Raw genomic sequence first — 17,092 nt, forward strand, 5'->3', positions numbered from 1 at the left:
ACCAGTTCTGATAAGGGATTGAAAAATACTGTTGCCTAGCATCAAGACTCTAGAAATGCCATTTTTTTATTAAAAAGATAGCAGGATTCTGAAGTTAACCAATTCACCCAAAACTCTATAGCACAAACTCTCAAATTAAGATGTATATTCTCATTCACACCTGTTGGAAAACAACAGAAAAATGAACAAAGCTGACTAATGGAAGTCCACTGTTCACACAACACAGACAAGTCAAAAGATGAAGGATGTATCAATAAACAAAGAGGCCCATTTTTCCATATTCTGTATTAGTCTTAGATTCACTAATTCACTGATTCATGTTATACTTCCTACTTGGTCATAATTAAGGACCCATTTGACTCTACTTACACAAGACAGGCAAACCATTCCCATCAGAGCAGGTTCCAGAGTTACTTCCTACCATGAGTTAGAATTCTACTCTATATAGCACTATCTATATACCAATTTCTTCCCACCTGTAGCATATCACAACTGACAATCACATGATTTTTTACTCATCAATAAAAGCTAAAATCATATTTATTATACAAACTTAAAGCACAACAGTAAAAATATCATAAAAAAGATTTCATAAACATATGATTAAAATTAAAGTATAGAGTAGCAGCCCGGTATAGTGGACTTAACAGACTCTGAAACCAGTCTGACTTAAAAATTTGGGGCCCTCCATTATTTCAAAAAGTGCCTTAATAAATTCTTTGGATATTAGTTTGCTTACCTGTAAACTGAGGGAAGTATCACCTACATTTCAAAGATACTAAGTGGATAAAACAGCATAAACACATGCTGTAAATACTCAAAAAATGGGAGCTTTTAGAGTTCATACACTTAAAACACAGTCTACTTTCTAGAGAAGTCTACTTTGCAATTACTCACTTCCTTGTGCTTCCATATCCCTAGGTTTTGTTTTTGTTTGGTAACTCAGGATCTTGTGATAAAGAACAGAGCTATGAGGTCATTAGAATTCCAACTATTCTTCTCAATTATTCTACCTGATTAGCTAACTCCATTTAAAGGAATAATATTAAAAAGCTCAACCAAAAACTCAAAATAGTGTTAAAAACCTGATCATGAATAATAAATTTTCCTAAAATTTGGACTTTTAACTTCATAACAGTACTCACATTTAATTGTACATATTAAAAATAATAATAATTGTACACATTAATATCACAATATTGCATAAAAATGTCAAAGAAATCAATGTATAAAATTTACACAAAAGCCCAAGTCAAATTTGTTTCTGTCACCTTTTTATTTTTATGTGGACAAAAGAAAGACTTCTAAAATTATATTACTTAACAACAGTTCTATGTAGATTTACACACTAACCTGGTAGAAATGCGACTAAACACTGCATTGAAGTTGTTGCAGCTGAGAGAAAATAAAACCCCAGAGGCGGAATTCCGAAGTTCAGCGGCATGTTGGTTTCCTTCACGACAGGTATGAAGAAAATGGCAGATTTCCGGCAGCAACTGTTTGACCAGCATTGTTTCATCTAATCTCATCGTGTCCTTTGGTTGCTGCAATAGAAATAATCACAGAATTCTAAAACTTTCTTAAATTTACATGTAAAGATTTTTAGTTATGAAAATTTTCAAAAAAAATAAAAAATAAAAAAAAAATAAAAAAAAAAATAAAATTTTCAAACAGACATAAGAATTGAAATAGAATAATGAACACTCATGTAGTCATCACCTACATTCAACAATTATTTCATTGTGTTTGAATGGTTCCTTTTTTTACCTTTTTTTTCCCATCTTTCACCTCTTAATCACAATAAAAACCCAGCCCCCAACCAATCCATCCTCTCTAGCAGCATCCTCCTCCTCCACCATCACCACCACCATTCATTCCCTGTTCATCAACTCCCTATAAGCCTTTCCACTCCTAGGAGTCTCAATTTTGTTGTGAGTTCCAAATAAACTTTACTCGTATTCATTTGTGAGTGCATTGTGTCATCTGTCTCAAATTCAAATAAAATCCTGGAAGGGGGAGCCCTGGGTGGCGCAGCGGTTTGGCACCTGCCTTTGGCCCAGGGCGCGATCCTGGAGACCCGGGATCGAATCCCACATCGGGCTCCTGGTGCATGGAGCCTGCTTCTCCCTCTGCCTATGTCTCTGCCTCTCTCTCTCTCTCTGATGACTATCATAAATAAATTTTTAAAAAAATTTTTAAAAAAAATCCTGGAAGGACAATCATACCTGACTCTGAGTAGACTGACCAAAACAGCTTAATTTTTTGTTGTTGTTGTTGTTGTTGTTGAGCCATTTCAAAATAACATATTTCATCCATAGGTACTTCATCATCTCTTAAAAATAAGGACATTCTTGGGGTGCCTGGGTGGCTGGCTGACCTTGATTTCAGCTCAGGACATGATTTCAGGGTCACAAGATAGAGCCCAAAAGGCTCTGCACTCAACGCATAGTCCACTTGTCCCACTCCCTTTCCCTTTACTTCCCCCCTCCCTTGCATGTGCACACAACTCTCTCTTTAAAATAAATAAAATCTTTAGAAAATAAAAATAAGGACATTCTCTAATATAACTTTGATATAATCACCACATTAAAAAAAAAAGCAATTCCCCTTACATAAGCTAATAATCTATATTCAAATTTCCCCAATTGCCCCCAAAATATCTTTCATAACTTTTCAGATTTTTATTTATTTGAGACAGAAAGAGCTAGTAACAGAGAACACGAGTGGGGAGGAGAGGAAGAAGCAGGCTCCCCACTGAGCAGGGAGCCTAATAGATCTGGAATCATGACCTGAGCCAAGGGCAGATGCTTAATGGACTGAGCCATCCAGGTGCCCTCATAACTTCTTTTTAATTCAATTAGGATCCACAGAAGGTTCAGATGATTGTAGCATGATTCCTTTAGTCTCTTTATTCAAAACAACCTCTACCTCCAACACTCCATATACATAATTTTTACTTTCTCTAACATTTACTTTTTTAAGAAAATGGGCCTTACAAAATGTTCATATTATTGATTATTTCTTAGTAGTGTAACTTAACTTGTTCTTGTAGTTAATGTATTTTCTGTAGCTGGAACCTAAATCTAATGGCCTGATTATAAATTCAGGTTAAACACTTCAGATAATGCAGTGTAATTCATATTATCTCACATCAGGAGTACATAATGCCAGGTGGTCCCAATGTTAATGGCATACCGAGCTTGATAACTGCTGTTAACATTAAGATTTCTACTTTATAAAATAAATCTTTTCCCTACAATTAACAAAATAACCATTGCATAAGCTATCCTGCAGATACACTGTTCCACATCAATATATCACCTAACAGCTAATATTCGTGTATGAATGACAATTTTGGTAATACCAAGCATAATGACAAAGAATAAAATTTTATGTAATTATGTACTATGCTTGATTCTATAAGTGCAATCCAAGTGCTTTCAGATATAAATACACTGAAATACACAGAAAGCAAATAAACACATGTCACAAAAACCTGCAAAATTCAAATGGCAATGCCTGTATCTTAATAGGCCAATCCAACAATAGAAATGCTGAAACTCCAATTAATAAACATGTAAAAATTACAGAAGTGTTCAATCTTTTAAATAATGGTTATATATGCAGGAACAAAGATTCTCAAATTCTACAAAGTTTTACTTGTAGTATGATACTGGTAAATATTTGATCATTCTCATTTAGCTATTTCAACTACTAATAAATATGTACTTGTAAGCTCACTTCTTCTTCTTAAACTACCTCAACTTACTTCAATCTAAAAATGAAAATCAACAGACAACCATAAAATCATTGAACACAATCCAAGAAAACACAATTATGTGATAATATGAGTAGCATTTTTAACTGAAAATTCAATGAAAGAAATTCATACATTTTCAATAGAACAGAGCAAGATAATATATTTTATGCATTATATAAGTTATACCATGCCCACTTATTAGAGTTTCAGTTAGGCTATCTCCAACAGGGGCCAATAATATCACTAATCATTCTCTAAAATACTTTTACCATTACCTCTCACTTACAAATGTTAATAGAGAAAAGCTATAGGATTGACAGAGGCAATAAACCACCCTACCTCCATTCAAACATGGATATGGCTGATATACTCGTTGTCTTGTTGGTTTAATTGTAAATACTAGAGAACTGATTCAGGATGTTTAAAAACTGTCCACTTTCACAATTACATCATCCTATTTAACAGCACTTTTGTTTTTTCACTCCACTTTACAAATGAACAACAGCATATCACAAATTAAAAGAAAGCACCAACCTAAAAACAGAACTAGCTCATCCTCAATTTAAGTAGAAAACTTATAAACACTGTCTAACAATTTCAGAATATGGCCAAGGGTCAATAAAAGAGTTTAAAACATTATGCTTAGGTTTTGTAGCCCATAGTCTTAAATTCATCCTTCCCCCAGGATACATAGTTGAGTGAATGTAATTATTTTTCCCCTTCCTCAAACACTACTGACCATTCCTTCTCTTCTCAACCACATAATCAATATTCATATCCAAGTCCTGCCCATCTATGGTTACTATAGAAAACAACTGTGACACGTTGAAGACAGAAGCAATTCTGAATAAAAGCAAAACATGTGCCAAAGGAAGAGAGAACATAGTAACTCTAATATATCATGAATAGACAGATCTTTAAAATGAAGATATAAAATTTATATATTTACATAAACTCCTACCATGTTCCATTAAGAGTTAAGGCTGTCGAAGCATAGAAACACCTTGCATTATACAACAAAAATATTCTTAAAAAAATTCTAATTAAGTCATATTTGAAACACACTGAAATAACTAATTAGAGGAACCCTAAGAAAGAAGTTTTGTATTTATTCCTCTGCATACCTATTTTGTATGTTCATAACTTACACATAACAAGTGTTCTTAAGGTAGAATCTATCAGTAATAGTTACAATTGTAATTCTTTAAAGTTCCCTTTTATATAGATTTGAAAAGTAAAATATTAAAATGGTCTGGGGCAAACAAGATTACTCGTGGTCTTTTGCAGCATGTTTTTTCACAGCTAAGCAATGCCACAGGCCTAACAATATTTGGAGCAATTAAATCAAATAGTGGCTTTTTTCATAAAAATCTTTTCTAAACAACCTGAGACAGAGATATGTGGCTCAAGCTTAACACTTTATAAGTAAATATAGTATCTATTTAATTTACAAAATATAAGAAAATAATTTTCTCTTGAAAACTCATCTACAGTTAGTTTTGTTAACAAAATTTATATTCATGTCTTAGACCAAAAAACTCTGCATGACTTTTCTTGTCCACATCTATACTTTGGTACATCAGATCATTCTCAAAACTGACTTCATAAAATCTGCCTATTTTAGATTTACTTACCCCAGCAAGACATTTTTCCAGTGTATCCAATATAATCAACTGAGAGAGATATAAATTTTTTTCAGCAGCTTCTCCAAATATTCTCTAAAAGAAAAGATATTCAGAACACTATAAGTTGGCTATTACTCTACTACAAACCAGCACACATCTGAAAAGTGAGAGACTAAGGATTAAGAAAAAAAAAAAAATCAAGTTCTTCCATTTTATCTCCCAGATTAGACTGTAATTAATGTATTGTTTCTGATTTTATCTTAATGCTCAAATAAATTCCCAGGCAAACAAAAATGCTGGCATTTATTATAGTCTGCCATTAGCCTTATACAGTAAAAGAAAATAACTTTGGTTTATACTTTAAAAATATATAGGATTTAGATATACATACAGATCTTAACCAGAAATCTTGAACATTTAACCTACTTCAATACCATAAAATAATCAAAGCCTCAATTCTTACTGTAACACCAATTACAGTGAATTTTAGGCATTTACTATTCTTAAATTTAATACTATGCTATTTACCACCAACAAGAAACTATGGTTTCCACAATTAAGCTTACTCAATAAGCACTAAATGAATGCCAATATCACAATATTGCTTTTGTTTTTGTTTTTGTTTTTGAAAAGGTTACAAATAATAAAATATTTTCATCTAACTGGGAACACAGCCACATATTTATATAAGTAAAATCTTATCACCATGCCCTACACACTATGCAACAGAAGAGCACCACAAAATCTTAAATGTATATCACTTTACATATTCACAAGAAGTCCTGCTGTTTTCAGATAAATCTTAATTTTTTTCTATAAAGAAAAAATTTCTTTGTAAGGCAAATCACTGCCCACAGCTCCAATTTGTCAGTTTTCTAAGTTTCGGACATTGTCTAACCAAGTTATTAAACAAAAAACACACTGAAGATGTGACTGTAAAAATGAGAGGATTCTCATAATCTACAACCAGAAGTCAGTCTCATAGCTCAAAACAAACAATATAAATTGTGGTTATAAATGCTAAAGACAGAAAGAGCAATTTGGAACTAATCAGGAAATACCCAGACCCAGATCAGCTGTTCTGAACTGAGTGTAAAGGAGAATTTAGGGAGGAATTGACAAAGAGGAAGGAATCACCTGAGAGAACCAGGACAAATGATATGTTCAAAGGTACAGAGACAGAATAGCTGGAGTAACTTGAACTCTAGGTAATGTAAAACAGGAATAAAGGCAACTGCGAGCTTTTGACAGTGGAATTACTTGTTTAAATTGCTAATTGAGGAAAATCATTTCAACAACAGGATCTCTAACTACTACAGGATCTGTCACAGGTTATAGGAGGAAAGAAAGCAGTATCATCGTAAAAGTAATCTCACATTTTAACACTACAAGGTCAAATTTTATTTGTTGTCTACTAAGGACTGTACAATCTAATAAGTAAATAGTCAAAGAAGCAGGTAAGGAAAAGATTTTAATAGATTACTATGTAATCAATTCATATATGACCTAAAGTGTATGAAATTCTAATTCCAAAAAAAATAACAGAAAAGACTGGGTCACAAATAAGCAAAGTATTTAAGAGAAAAAAATCAAAAACTAAAATGAAAGATAAACATCCACAAAATACGATGAATGTTTATATCCAAAGCCCACAGCAAAGGATTTTCCAATACTTCAAAATCTGCTGTCTTTAAATCAAAAACAAACCAAAGCAAATTCCCCCACAAAACAATGACCTAAATACTCACCATATTGTTAACATTCTTTAAGATAGTGGTGAGGCCGCTGATAACCAAAGAAAACTTGTATTTGGAAATATTAATAAGACATTCCTTGTTGTGTTCAGTACTGACTTTGGTATGCGTGTTCTGCTGTCCTGTTTTTATTGGAAGCTAAGAGAAAAAGAAAATGTTAGCTTATACATGAAAATGACTAAAAAGAACTATTTCTCACTGAAACTCATGAGATTTTAGGAAAATTTTTATCAGCCACAGTTATGTACGTTTGTACCTCAAACTCCAATTTTCAATACAAACTAGCAATTGCAGCATGTCTAAAACTCTTGAAATTTCAATTTTTGCAGCTTTCTTTCTAGAAGTCATAAATCTCTACCTACAAAATTAAAACTTTACCCAGTATTACATAAGAGAGATGGTGACTCACAGAAACAGAGCTATTTCCTTGTAGCTAAAAATTATTTCAGAGAGTGTATGCAATAAAGTGCATACAATTCTTTTCCTTATACATTGAACTCCAGCATTAAAAGAACAACATACCAACAACATCTATGCCCCAACCTCTAATCAATAATGGCAAATAACTACATATTTTTCAGAAATAAGCAAGCTGTATCACTTGGAATGAACACAGTAAGACTGACTCAGGTAAGATGACCACTCTCAGGTACGTAGTTGAGGAAGTTACAGAACAACAAACAGGTCAGTTTCAGGGCAAAAAAATATTTTAAGGGGACCACATTTACATTTACCTGAGAATGAGTTAAGTCACACTGCTAAGAAGTTCATCTCTACTCAGTTCAAAAGTAGCATTTTGTATTTAATAGCATCATGAATATATCTACCATTTAAATATAAGATCCTGCTAATGCGAAGAGAGAACACTTGTGAGGTTCCTCTGTGGAAAAAACAGACCTAAGTCCAGCATTCTCATTTTTTAAATGGTGCAATCAAAACTGGAAAAAGACTAAGCGGCATGCCCAAGTTTGCCTAGTCAGTTAATAATAGGTAACTGATTTGATAATAAACACTAAATAAAAGAGGGAAGCATTTTTAGGGTTTGGGAGCGGCAGAACAGGAGCTACAGAATTCTGTTAATTTTAAGGGTTATGAAGGGGAAAAAAATCTGAAAGACCTATGAAATGAGAATTTTAGAAGAAGTCAATGGATACAATGTAGCTTGTAAATCTCCCCAACTCACTCTGTAATGGTTAATTTTATGGGTTAACTTGACTGGATCTTAGGATGTACAGATAATTTGGCTAAACATTATTTCTGGGTGTGTTTCTGAGGGTACTTCCAGATGCAATTAGCATCTGAATAAGTGAACTCAGTAAAGCAGGGGACAAGGCACCAACAAAGCCCAAAAATACAAGCAAATAGGAACAAACCACTTCATCTACAAAACTGGTGTGGAAAAAAAAAAAAAAAAAACTGGTGTGGTATAAGCATCTCTGCAAAAGAAAGCAGAAGGAAATAGAATGGATCTGACAAGAGAAAAATCCCAAAATTCTATTTCATTCTCAATGAAAAGTACAATAGGCCAACTTAAAGAACATTAGCTGAGGGACAGATGGAAGGAAGGAAGGAAGGAAGGAAGGACGGACAGACATTAGCTGAAACACGAGGTTTTTTTGTATATTGCTATTTGCACACCAGTACAAAAGGTCTACAATAATGCTTAAAGAGAACAGAGTACATTTCAAACCACCACTATCTAACAGAACTTTCTGCAGTGATATTATACTATTTCAACAAGCTCAATACCATAGCCATACCATAGCCATAGCCACGTGTGCTATTACAAGGCTAATGCAGACAGTTAAGCACATTCCAAGTGCTATTACAAGGCACTTGTTACAAGGCTAATGCAGATGAGGAATTAAATGTTAAGTTCCATTTAATTTACTTAAATGTAAGTAGCTATTGGACACCACTGAGCAGCACAGTTCTAAGCTAACCAACTGCAGCAGTAACCTCTTTTAGGATGAAGCCCACACTAAGGAGAAATTGCTGAGATTCACTTCACACTAGACAACAGGAACAAAGGAAGAAGGCCCAGATAAAGGTGGAAAAGAGGACAAAAGCTACAAAAGCTCAAAAAGGATGAGATGATGTGTTTAATTTCATGAAAATAACAGAACTCTAGAGCCATGAAGATAAAAACCTATCCTGGCTCACATTTCCCTCCCACCAATTCAGGGAAACTAATTTCACAAAGAAATGAGCAACAGCAGGGGCGCCTGGGTGGTTCAAACAATTAAGCATCTCACTCTTGATTTCAGTTCAGATCATGATCTCACGGTCTTGGGATTGAGCCCCACGTGTTGGGCTCCAAACCAGGTTTGGAACCTGCTTCAGATTCTCTCTCTCTTCCTCTCCCTCTGCCCCTCCCCCCTTAAAAATGAGCAACAACAAAGAATATGGTCACTTCATATGTGAAGTTATTACAAAGAAAAAGAATAAGAGACAGAATAACATTGCAACAGAAAACGAAAGTGTGCCAAAAAGTCATGTTCCAAGTAAGGTACCTCTGTTGAAGGAAAGAGAAACCATCCAAGACATGGGTTGACACTGAGGGCTAAAGTGACGAAACTTAAGATATGATGGGGCCTCAAATGCAGGACTGACGGAAAAGGTTTAAAGGCTCAGCCAAGGGCAGCCCGGGGTGGCTCAGCAGTTTAGCGCCGCCTTCAGCCCAGGGCCCGATTCTGGAGACCCAGGATCGAGTCCCACATCTGGCTCCCTGCATGGAGCCTGCTTCTCCGCTTCTCTCTCTCTCTCTCTCTGTCTCTCATGAATAAATAAAAATCTTTTAAAAAAATATATAAATAAAAATAAAAGCTCAGCCAAAAACTTCTGAAAAGCAAAGCAGCATTTCAAAGTCTCATAACCTCAGGAAGACAAAAGATGAGAGTTCAGAACCTGCTGGGAGGCTAAAAATACACCCTGCTTTCAACTATAAACTCCAAGGGCTACATCCTACATAAACAGGGGCAAACTGCAGCAACTGGAACTTTTTTTTAAAGTTTATTTATTTAAGTAATCTCTACACTCAACGTGGAGCTCAAACCCACCACCCTGAACTCAAAAGTCACACACTCTTCCAATGGAGCCAGCCAGGCACCCAGCAACTAGAATTCAAACATCACTAGTAGGAGTGTAAATCTGGTATTATTTTGAAAAAAATACCTCACATTATCTACTAAAATGGGATTATTTACATTCTTAGCAATTTCACTAGGTATATATACACACCCAAAAGAAATATGTATATGCATCCATCAAAATGTTTATAACAGCACTTTCATAAACTGAAAACATGCCAAGTGTCTAGCAGTAGAATTTGTTTTTTAAAAAAGCTGTATACTTGGGATCCCTGGGTGGCACAGTGGTTTAGCGCCTGCCTTTGGCCCAGGGCGCGATCCTGGAGATCCGGGATCGAATCCCACGTCGGGCTTCCGGTGCATGGAGCCTGCTTCTCCCTCTGCCTGTGTCTCTGCCTCTCTCTCTCTCTGTGTGACTATCATAAATAAATAAAAATTAAAAAATAAAAATAAAAAAATAAAAAAGCTGTATACTCAAAGAAAAACTATACAGCAATTAAAATAAATGACTTACAACTATAAGCTTAATTTCACAAATGAGTGAAGTCATAACAAAGTATCACTTACTCTATGATTATGTTATGTTACACAAATTTCAAAAACATGATAAATTCAAGTCAGGATAGTAGAGACCCCTAGAAAGAACGGGTAATGACTAGAAGGAAACGCAGAAGGAAGGACTGCTAGGATTATACTAGTTACACTGGTGTGTTGACACTATCAACATTTATTAAGTTGTATATTTACATACATTTGCGCATCTTTCTATATGTTTAAATCAACAGAAAGTTTGTCAAATATATGCATTTAAATCTTTGTGTTCATAATGATACTAGAAAACTAAAATTTTGCAACAAATGAAACCCAGATCTAGGAAAAGCAAGGTAGTAATAAAGATAAGCACTCTTAGTGGATACAGAGGAATTGTAGTAGATGCTGAGATGAGGTACTGCCCAGCTCCCCTTCAGGGAAGAACTTGTTGCCTTAACTGCTAGAAATGCTCTATCCTTCAGGGATTGCCTCACTTTCAGAGAATGACCCTACCCAAGGTCAAACCCTTCCTGGGTAGCCCTCATCCAATGACAAACTGATGTGGCAATATAAAGGCCTAAGCATCTAAGCCAAATTCTGGGCAACTCAAAAGGGCCAATTCTAGCACCAGAGCTCCCAAAAAGGGATGGCCAAGGTTAATGCTGGACTTACATTACACCATGAATTCTGCATTTGCCCAATCCTCCCTCCTCCCAGGTGCTGATCCCAAAGGACCATCTTAGTGAACATCCTGCACTAGGCTGCCAGGGCAGCTGGCTGCAGATGCTAAGATGGGATTTTAAAGCTGGCAATGGAGGAAAAACAGTAACTACAATCAATGAAATTGGAAAGAATATGACTAAAATCTTTGCTCTCTGGGGGGAAAAAAAAAAAAACTCGTTGCCAATCAGAAACTAAGCATGAAAGCCAAAAAGTCTCTGTAGAAGCATATAAAGATGGTCTCTCTTACAGCAGGAAGACAGAGAAACCTAAGGACCAGAACCAACTCTTAATTTTTTTTTTTTTAAGATTTTATTTATTCATGAGAGACACAGAGAGAGGCAGAGACACAGGCAGAGGGAGAAGCAGGCTTACACTTAATTATCAGCATTGCTAGGCTTCAAAGGTTAAATTCTGGCTAAGCCAAGGCCAGAGCCCCGAGGGGAAACAATTAAGACTCTGACAAATGTAATGGAAACAAGTGGGCTGTGGACCTCAAAATCTCCTACTTCCAGGTTCCCCTGAATCCTCTTAGTCTAAAGTAGTGGCCCATCACTGCTTTCTAAGAGGAGGCACTCCCCAAACTTATTTCAAGACAATTCAAAAGCTCCTCCCCTGCAAGACAATAGATGTTGCCCTCAAGATTTGCCACTACCTCCTCTGCTGGCCAACGGGGTATGAAGGAATCTTCTGAGCATTGAAAACTCTTTTATCTTGACCATGTTGATGGTTACATAAATATATGCCATTTAAATGTCAAAACTCAGAATTAAGTATAAATTCAAATGAGGGTGTTGTAACATTAGGATGTTAAATGTAATCTCCATGGTAACCACAAACAAAATAGCTGTAGAATACACAAAAAGGAAATAAGAAAGGAATTTAAACATTTCACTGCAAAAAAATAAACAGAAATGACAATAATGCAGAAAATGAGGGCCAAACAAAGCTATAGGGCATAGGGGAACCAACAGTACAATGACAGTAGTAAAACCTTTATCAGTAACTACTTTAAATATAAATGGATTAAATTCTCAGTCAGAAGACAGAGATTGGCAAAATAAATAAAAACACATGACCCACCTACACACTACCTATACAGGAGACTCACTTGAGATCTAAAGACACAAATGAGTTGAGAGTGAAAGAGTAGAAAAAGATATTCCATGCCAACTCTACCAAAGAGAACAGGATTACCTATACAAATTATCAGACAAAACTGACATTAAATCAAAACAAGTTATGAGGACCTTCCCCTCTCTTCCTCCTTGCTGCCTACAGAGGTGGCAGCTGACTCCTTCTGCACATCACGGCCACACCCAGACCACTGGTGAAGCCCAACATCCTTAAAAAGAGGACCGAGAAGCTCATCTGGCATCAGTTAGATATATCAAAATTAAGCACAACTGGCAGAAACCAGGCATTGACAACAGGATGCACAGAAAACTCAAAGGCCAGATCTTGATGCCCAATATTGGGTATGGGAGCAACAAGAAAACAAAGCGCATGCTGCCCAGGGGCTTCAGAAGTTCCTGGTTCACAATGTCATGGAGCTTGAAGTGCTGTTGATGTGCAATAAATCTTACTACGGAGAGATTGCTCACAATGTCTCCTCGGAGAATTGCAAAGCCACTGTGGAAAGGGCAGCCAAGGTGGCCATCAGAGTTGCCAATCCCCATGCCAGCCGCACAGCCAAGAAAATGAATAGGCAGCTCATGTGTATGCAGTATTAGTGTTAATAAAACCATAAAATTACCAAAAAAAAAGTTATGTGATAAAGGACATTATTTATTAATAAAAGGTTCAGTACACCAAGGAGATGTAAATAAACATTTACATACCTAATGACAGATTACAAAATATAAGCAAAAATTGACAGAATTAAAGGGAAAACTAGTTCTACAATCACAGTTGGAGACTTCAATACACCACTCAAAATGATGGAGAAAACAGAAAGATAAGAAAATAAATGACTTAACACAATAAGCCAAGTAGACCCAACATACATCATAGAACATTCTACCAAACAACAGAATACACATTCTTCTCAAGTACATGTGGTATATTTTCCAGGATGACCACAAATAGACCAAAAAATTACATCTCAATAGACTTTTTAAAAATATTTATTTATTCATAAGAGACATAGAGAGAAAAGCAGAGACATAGGCAGAGGGAGAAGCAGGCTCCCTCTGGGATGGGAGCCTGATGCAGGACTCAATCTCAGGACCCCAGGATTATGACCTGAGCCAAAGGCAGATGCTCAACCACTAAGCCACCCAGGTGCACCACATCAACAGATTTTAAAAACAGGTATAATACAACATATCTTCTCTGACCACAATGGAATGAAGTTGGAAATTAGTAACAAAAGTAAAACTGGAAAATTCACCAAATTGTGGAAATGAAACCATACACTTTCTGGAAAAAAAAAAAAAAAAAACGGAAATTAACACACATTAGTTTTAGATATACGATATAGTGACTCAACAATTCTATACATTAGTCAGGGTCATCACAATAAGTGTCCTCCTCATCTATTTCACTCACCCATGCCCCCTACTCACCACCCCTCTATAGTGACCATCAATTTGTTCTCTGTATCTAAGAGTCTGTTTTTTGGTTTGTCTTTTTTTCTCTGCTTATTTATTTTGTTTCCTAAATTCCACATACAAGTGAAATCATATGGTATTTGTCTTTCTCTGACCAACTTATTTCACTTAACATTATACCCTCCAGTTTCAACCATGTTGCTGCAAATGGCAAGATTTTCTTTTTTATGGCTGAGTGTATTCCAGTGTGTGTGTGTGTGTGTGTGTGTGTACAGCACTTCTTTATCCATTCATCTATCAATGGACGTGGGTTGCTTCCATATCTTGACTATAATAAATAATGCTGCAATAAATTTAGGGTGCATAGATCTTTCCAGATTAGTGTTTTTGTCTTCTTTGGGTGAATACCCAGGAGTGAATTATTGGATCACATGATATTTCTATTTTTAACTTTTGAGGAACCTCCATACTGTCTTCCACAGTGCCTACACCAGCTTGCATTCCCAGAAGCAGTGCACCAGGGCTCCTTTCTTTCCACATCCTCACCAGCACTTATTGTTTCTTGTGATGTTGGTTTCAGCCACTCTGACAGCTGTGAGGTGATATCTCATTGGGGCTTTAATTTGCATTTCCCTGATGGTGAGTAATGTTGAGCATCCTTTCTTGTGTCTGAAGGCCATCTATATGTCTTCTTTGGAGAAATGTCTGTTCATGTCTTCTGCCCATTTTAATTGGATTATTTCAAACAATACACTTTTAAACCAATGTTTCAGGAAGAAATTACAAGAGAAATTAGAATATACTGACAAATTAAAGTGTAAACACAACATGCTAAAACTTGTGAGATGCAGTGAAAGCAGTGCAACGGGGAAAGCTAAAAATGTTTACATTAAAAAACAAAGAAGATTCCAAATCAGCAATCTAACAACATAAGGAAATAGAAAAAGAAGAACAAGTGAAATCCAAATCTGGAAGAAGAACGGTAATAATAAATATTAGGGCAGAGATAAACAAAATAAGAATAGAAAAGGAGGGGGGAAAAAAATCAATGAAACCAAAGTTGGTCCTTTGAAAATACCAACAAAACTGACAAAACTTTGGCTAAATGGACTGAGGAAAAAAAGGAAGACTCAGGTTAGGGACACCTGGATGGCTCAGCTGGTTGAGCATCTGATTCTTGAGACCCTGAAATTTTGAGATTGAGCCTCATGTCTGGCTCTACACTCAGCGGTAAGTCTGCTTCTCTCCTCCCCAGCCCCGCCCTTCACCCTCGTGTTCTCTCTCTCTCTCTCTCTCTCTAAAAGTGAATAAATAGGGATCCCTGGGTGGCGCAGCAGTTTAGCGCCTGCCTCACGCCCAAGGCACATCCTGGAGACCCGGGATCGAGTCCCACATCGGGCTCCCGGTGCATGGAGCCTGCTTCTCCCTCTGCCTATGTCTCTGCCCCTCCCTCTCTCTCTCTCTCTCTCTCTCTATCATAAATAAATTTTTTTAAAAATTTAAATAAATAAATAAATAAATAAATAAATAAATAAATAAATAAATGTGAATAAATAGGGGCATCTGGGTGGCTCAGTGGTGGAGTGTCTGCCTTTGGTTCAGGTCGTGATCTGGTGGTCCTGGGATTGAGTCCCGCATCAGGCTCCCATGAGGGAAGCCTGCTTCTCCCTCTGCCTATGTCTCTGCCTCTCTTTGCATGTCTCTCATGAATAAATAAATTAAATCTTTAATAGATAAATACTCAAATTACTAAAAGAAAAAAGTGGGTACATTGTATATTATTAGTTCTACAGAACTAAAAAAAGATTTTAAAAAGAGTGCTATGAATAACTGTATGCCAAAAAAAAATGAATAAACCTAAATTAAATGGATAAATTCCTAGAAATATAAAACCTACCAAGGCTAAATCACAAAGAAATAGAAAATTTGAATAGACCTATAACTTGTAAGAAATAGAATCAGTAATCAAAAATCTCTCAACAAAGCCTTGAACCTGATCATTTCACTAGTGAAGTCTATCATTTAATGAAGAACACTTACTAATACTTCTTAAACTTTTCCAAAAAATTGAAAAGAATACTTCCTAACTTATTCTATGAGGCCAGCATAAACCTGATCCAAAGCCAAAGACACAAGTATATTACAGACTAACATCCCTCATAAATATTGATGCAAAAATCCACAACAAAATAGAACAAAATTCTGCAGCATATTAAAAGAATCATACACCAAAACTAAGTGGTATTTATTCTTAGAATGCAAGAATGGTTCAACATATGAAAATCAATGTAATATGCTCCATCGACAAAATGAAGGCAAAAGACCACAGGTTCATCTTAACATATCCAGCAAAAGCATGTGACAAAATTCAAGACCCACTCATGATAAAAACACTCAACAAACAGAAGGCAGAAAAGGAAACCACCTCAGCATAGTAAAATCCATATGTGAAAAACCCACAGTAAACATCATACTCAATGGGGAAAGACTGAAAGCTTTTTTTTTTCTTCCCCTAACAACAGGAACAGAGCAGGATGCCCATTTTCACCACTGCTATTCAACTTAGTAAATTCTAGCCAGAGCAATAGGGAAGAAATAGAAATAAAAGCATCCAAATTATAAAGTAAAATTATCTGTTACCAGATGACATGATCTTATATGTAGAAAATTCTAAAGATTTCACAAAAAAAAAAAAAAAAACCTGTGAGAACTGATAAAAGAAATCATCATAGTAGTAGGATAAAAAAAAAAGTCAACACACAAAAATCAGTTGTATTTTAGACACTAGCAATGAACAATCTAAAAAGAAAGTAGGAAAACAATTCCACTTATGATAGCATCAGAAAGAATAAAACACGTAGGAATTAATTTAAGTGAAACTTATATACTGAAAACAACAAGACACTGCTTAAAGAAATTAAAGACAATATAAATAAATGGAAATACATTCTATGTTCATGGATTAAAAGACTTAATATTCTTAAAATGTCAACACTACCCCAAAGTGATCTGCAGATTCAATGCAATTCCTATCAAAATCCCAATAACATACTAGGAGAAT

General features: G+C 35.6%; 1 protein-coding gene across 20 annotated transcripts in view; it reads right to left on the reverse strand.

Moving 5' to 3' along the window:
- Nucleotides 1-17,092, reverse strand: part of NF1 (neurofibromin 1) — a 264,921-nt gene that overhangs the window by 196,023 nt on the left and 51,806 nt on the right. For all 20 annotated transcript variants that reach the window (XM_072747755.1, XM_072747756.1, XM_072747766.1 and 17 more), the window contains exons 2-4: nt 7,134-7,277; nt 5,395-5,478; nt 1,354-1,544 (exon numbers count right to left, since the gene is read on the reverse strand). In XM_072747755.1, coding sequence (XP_072603856.1) covers nt 1,354-1,544; nt 5,395-5,478; nt 7,134-7,277 — 419 coding nt within the window. The remainder of the gene's footprint in view (nt 1-1,353; nt 1,545-5,394; nt 5,479-7,133; nt 7,278-17,092) is intronic.

This window comes from Vulpes vulpes, chromosome 2 (assembly GCF_048418805.1).
Source record: "Vulpes vulpes isolate BD-2025 chromosome 2, VulVul3, whole genome shotgun sequence".
Classification (NCBI taxonomy): Eukaryota; Metazoa; Chordata; class Mammalia; order Carnivora; family Canidae; genus Vulpes; species Vulpes vulpes.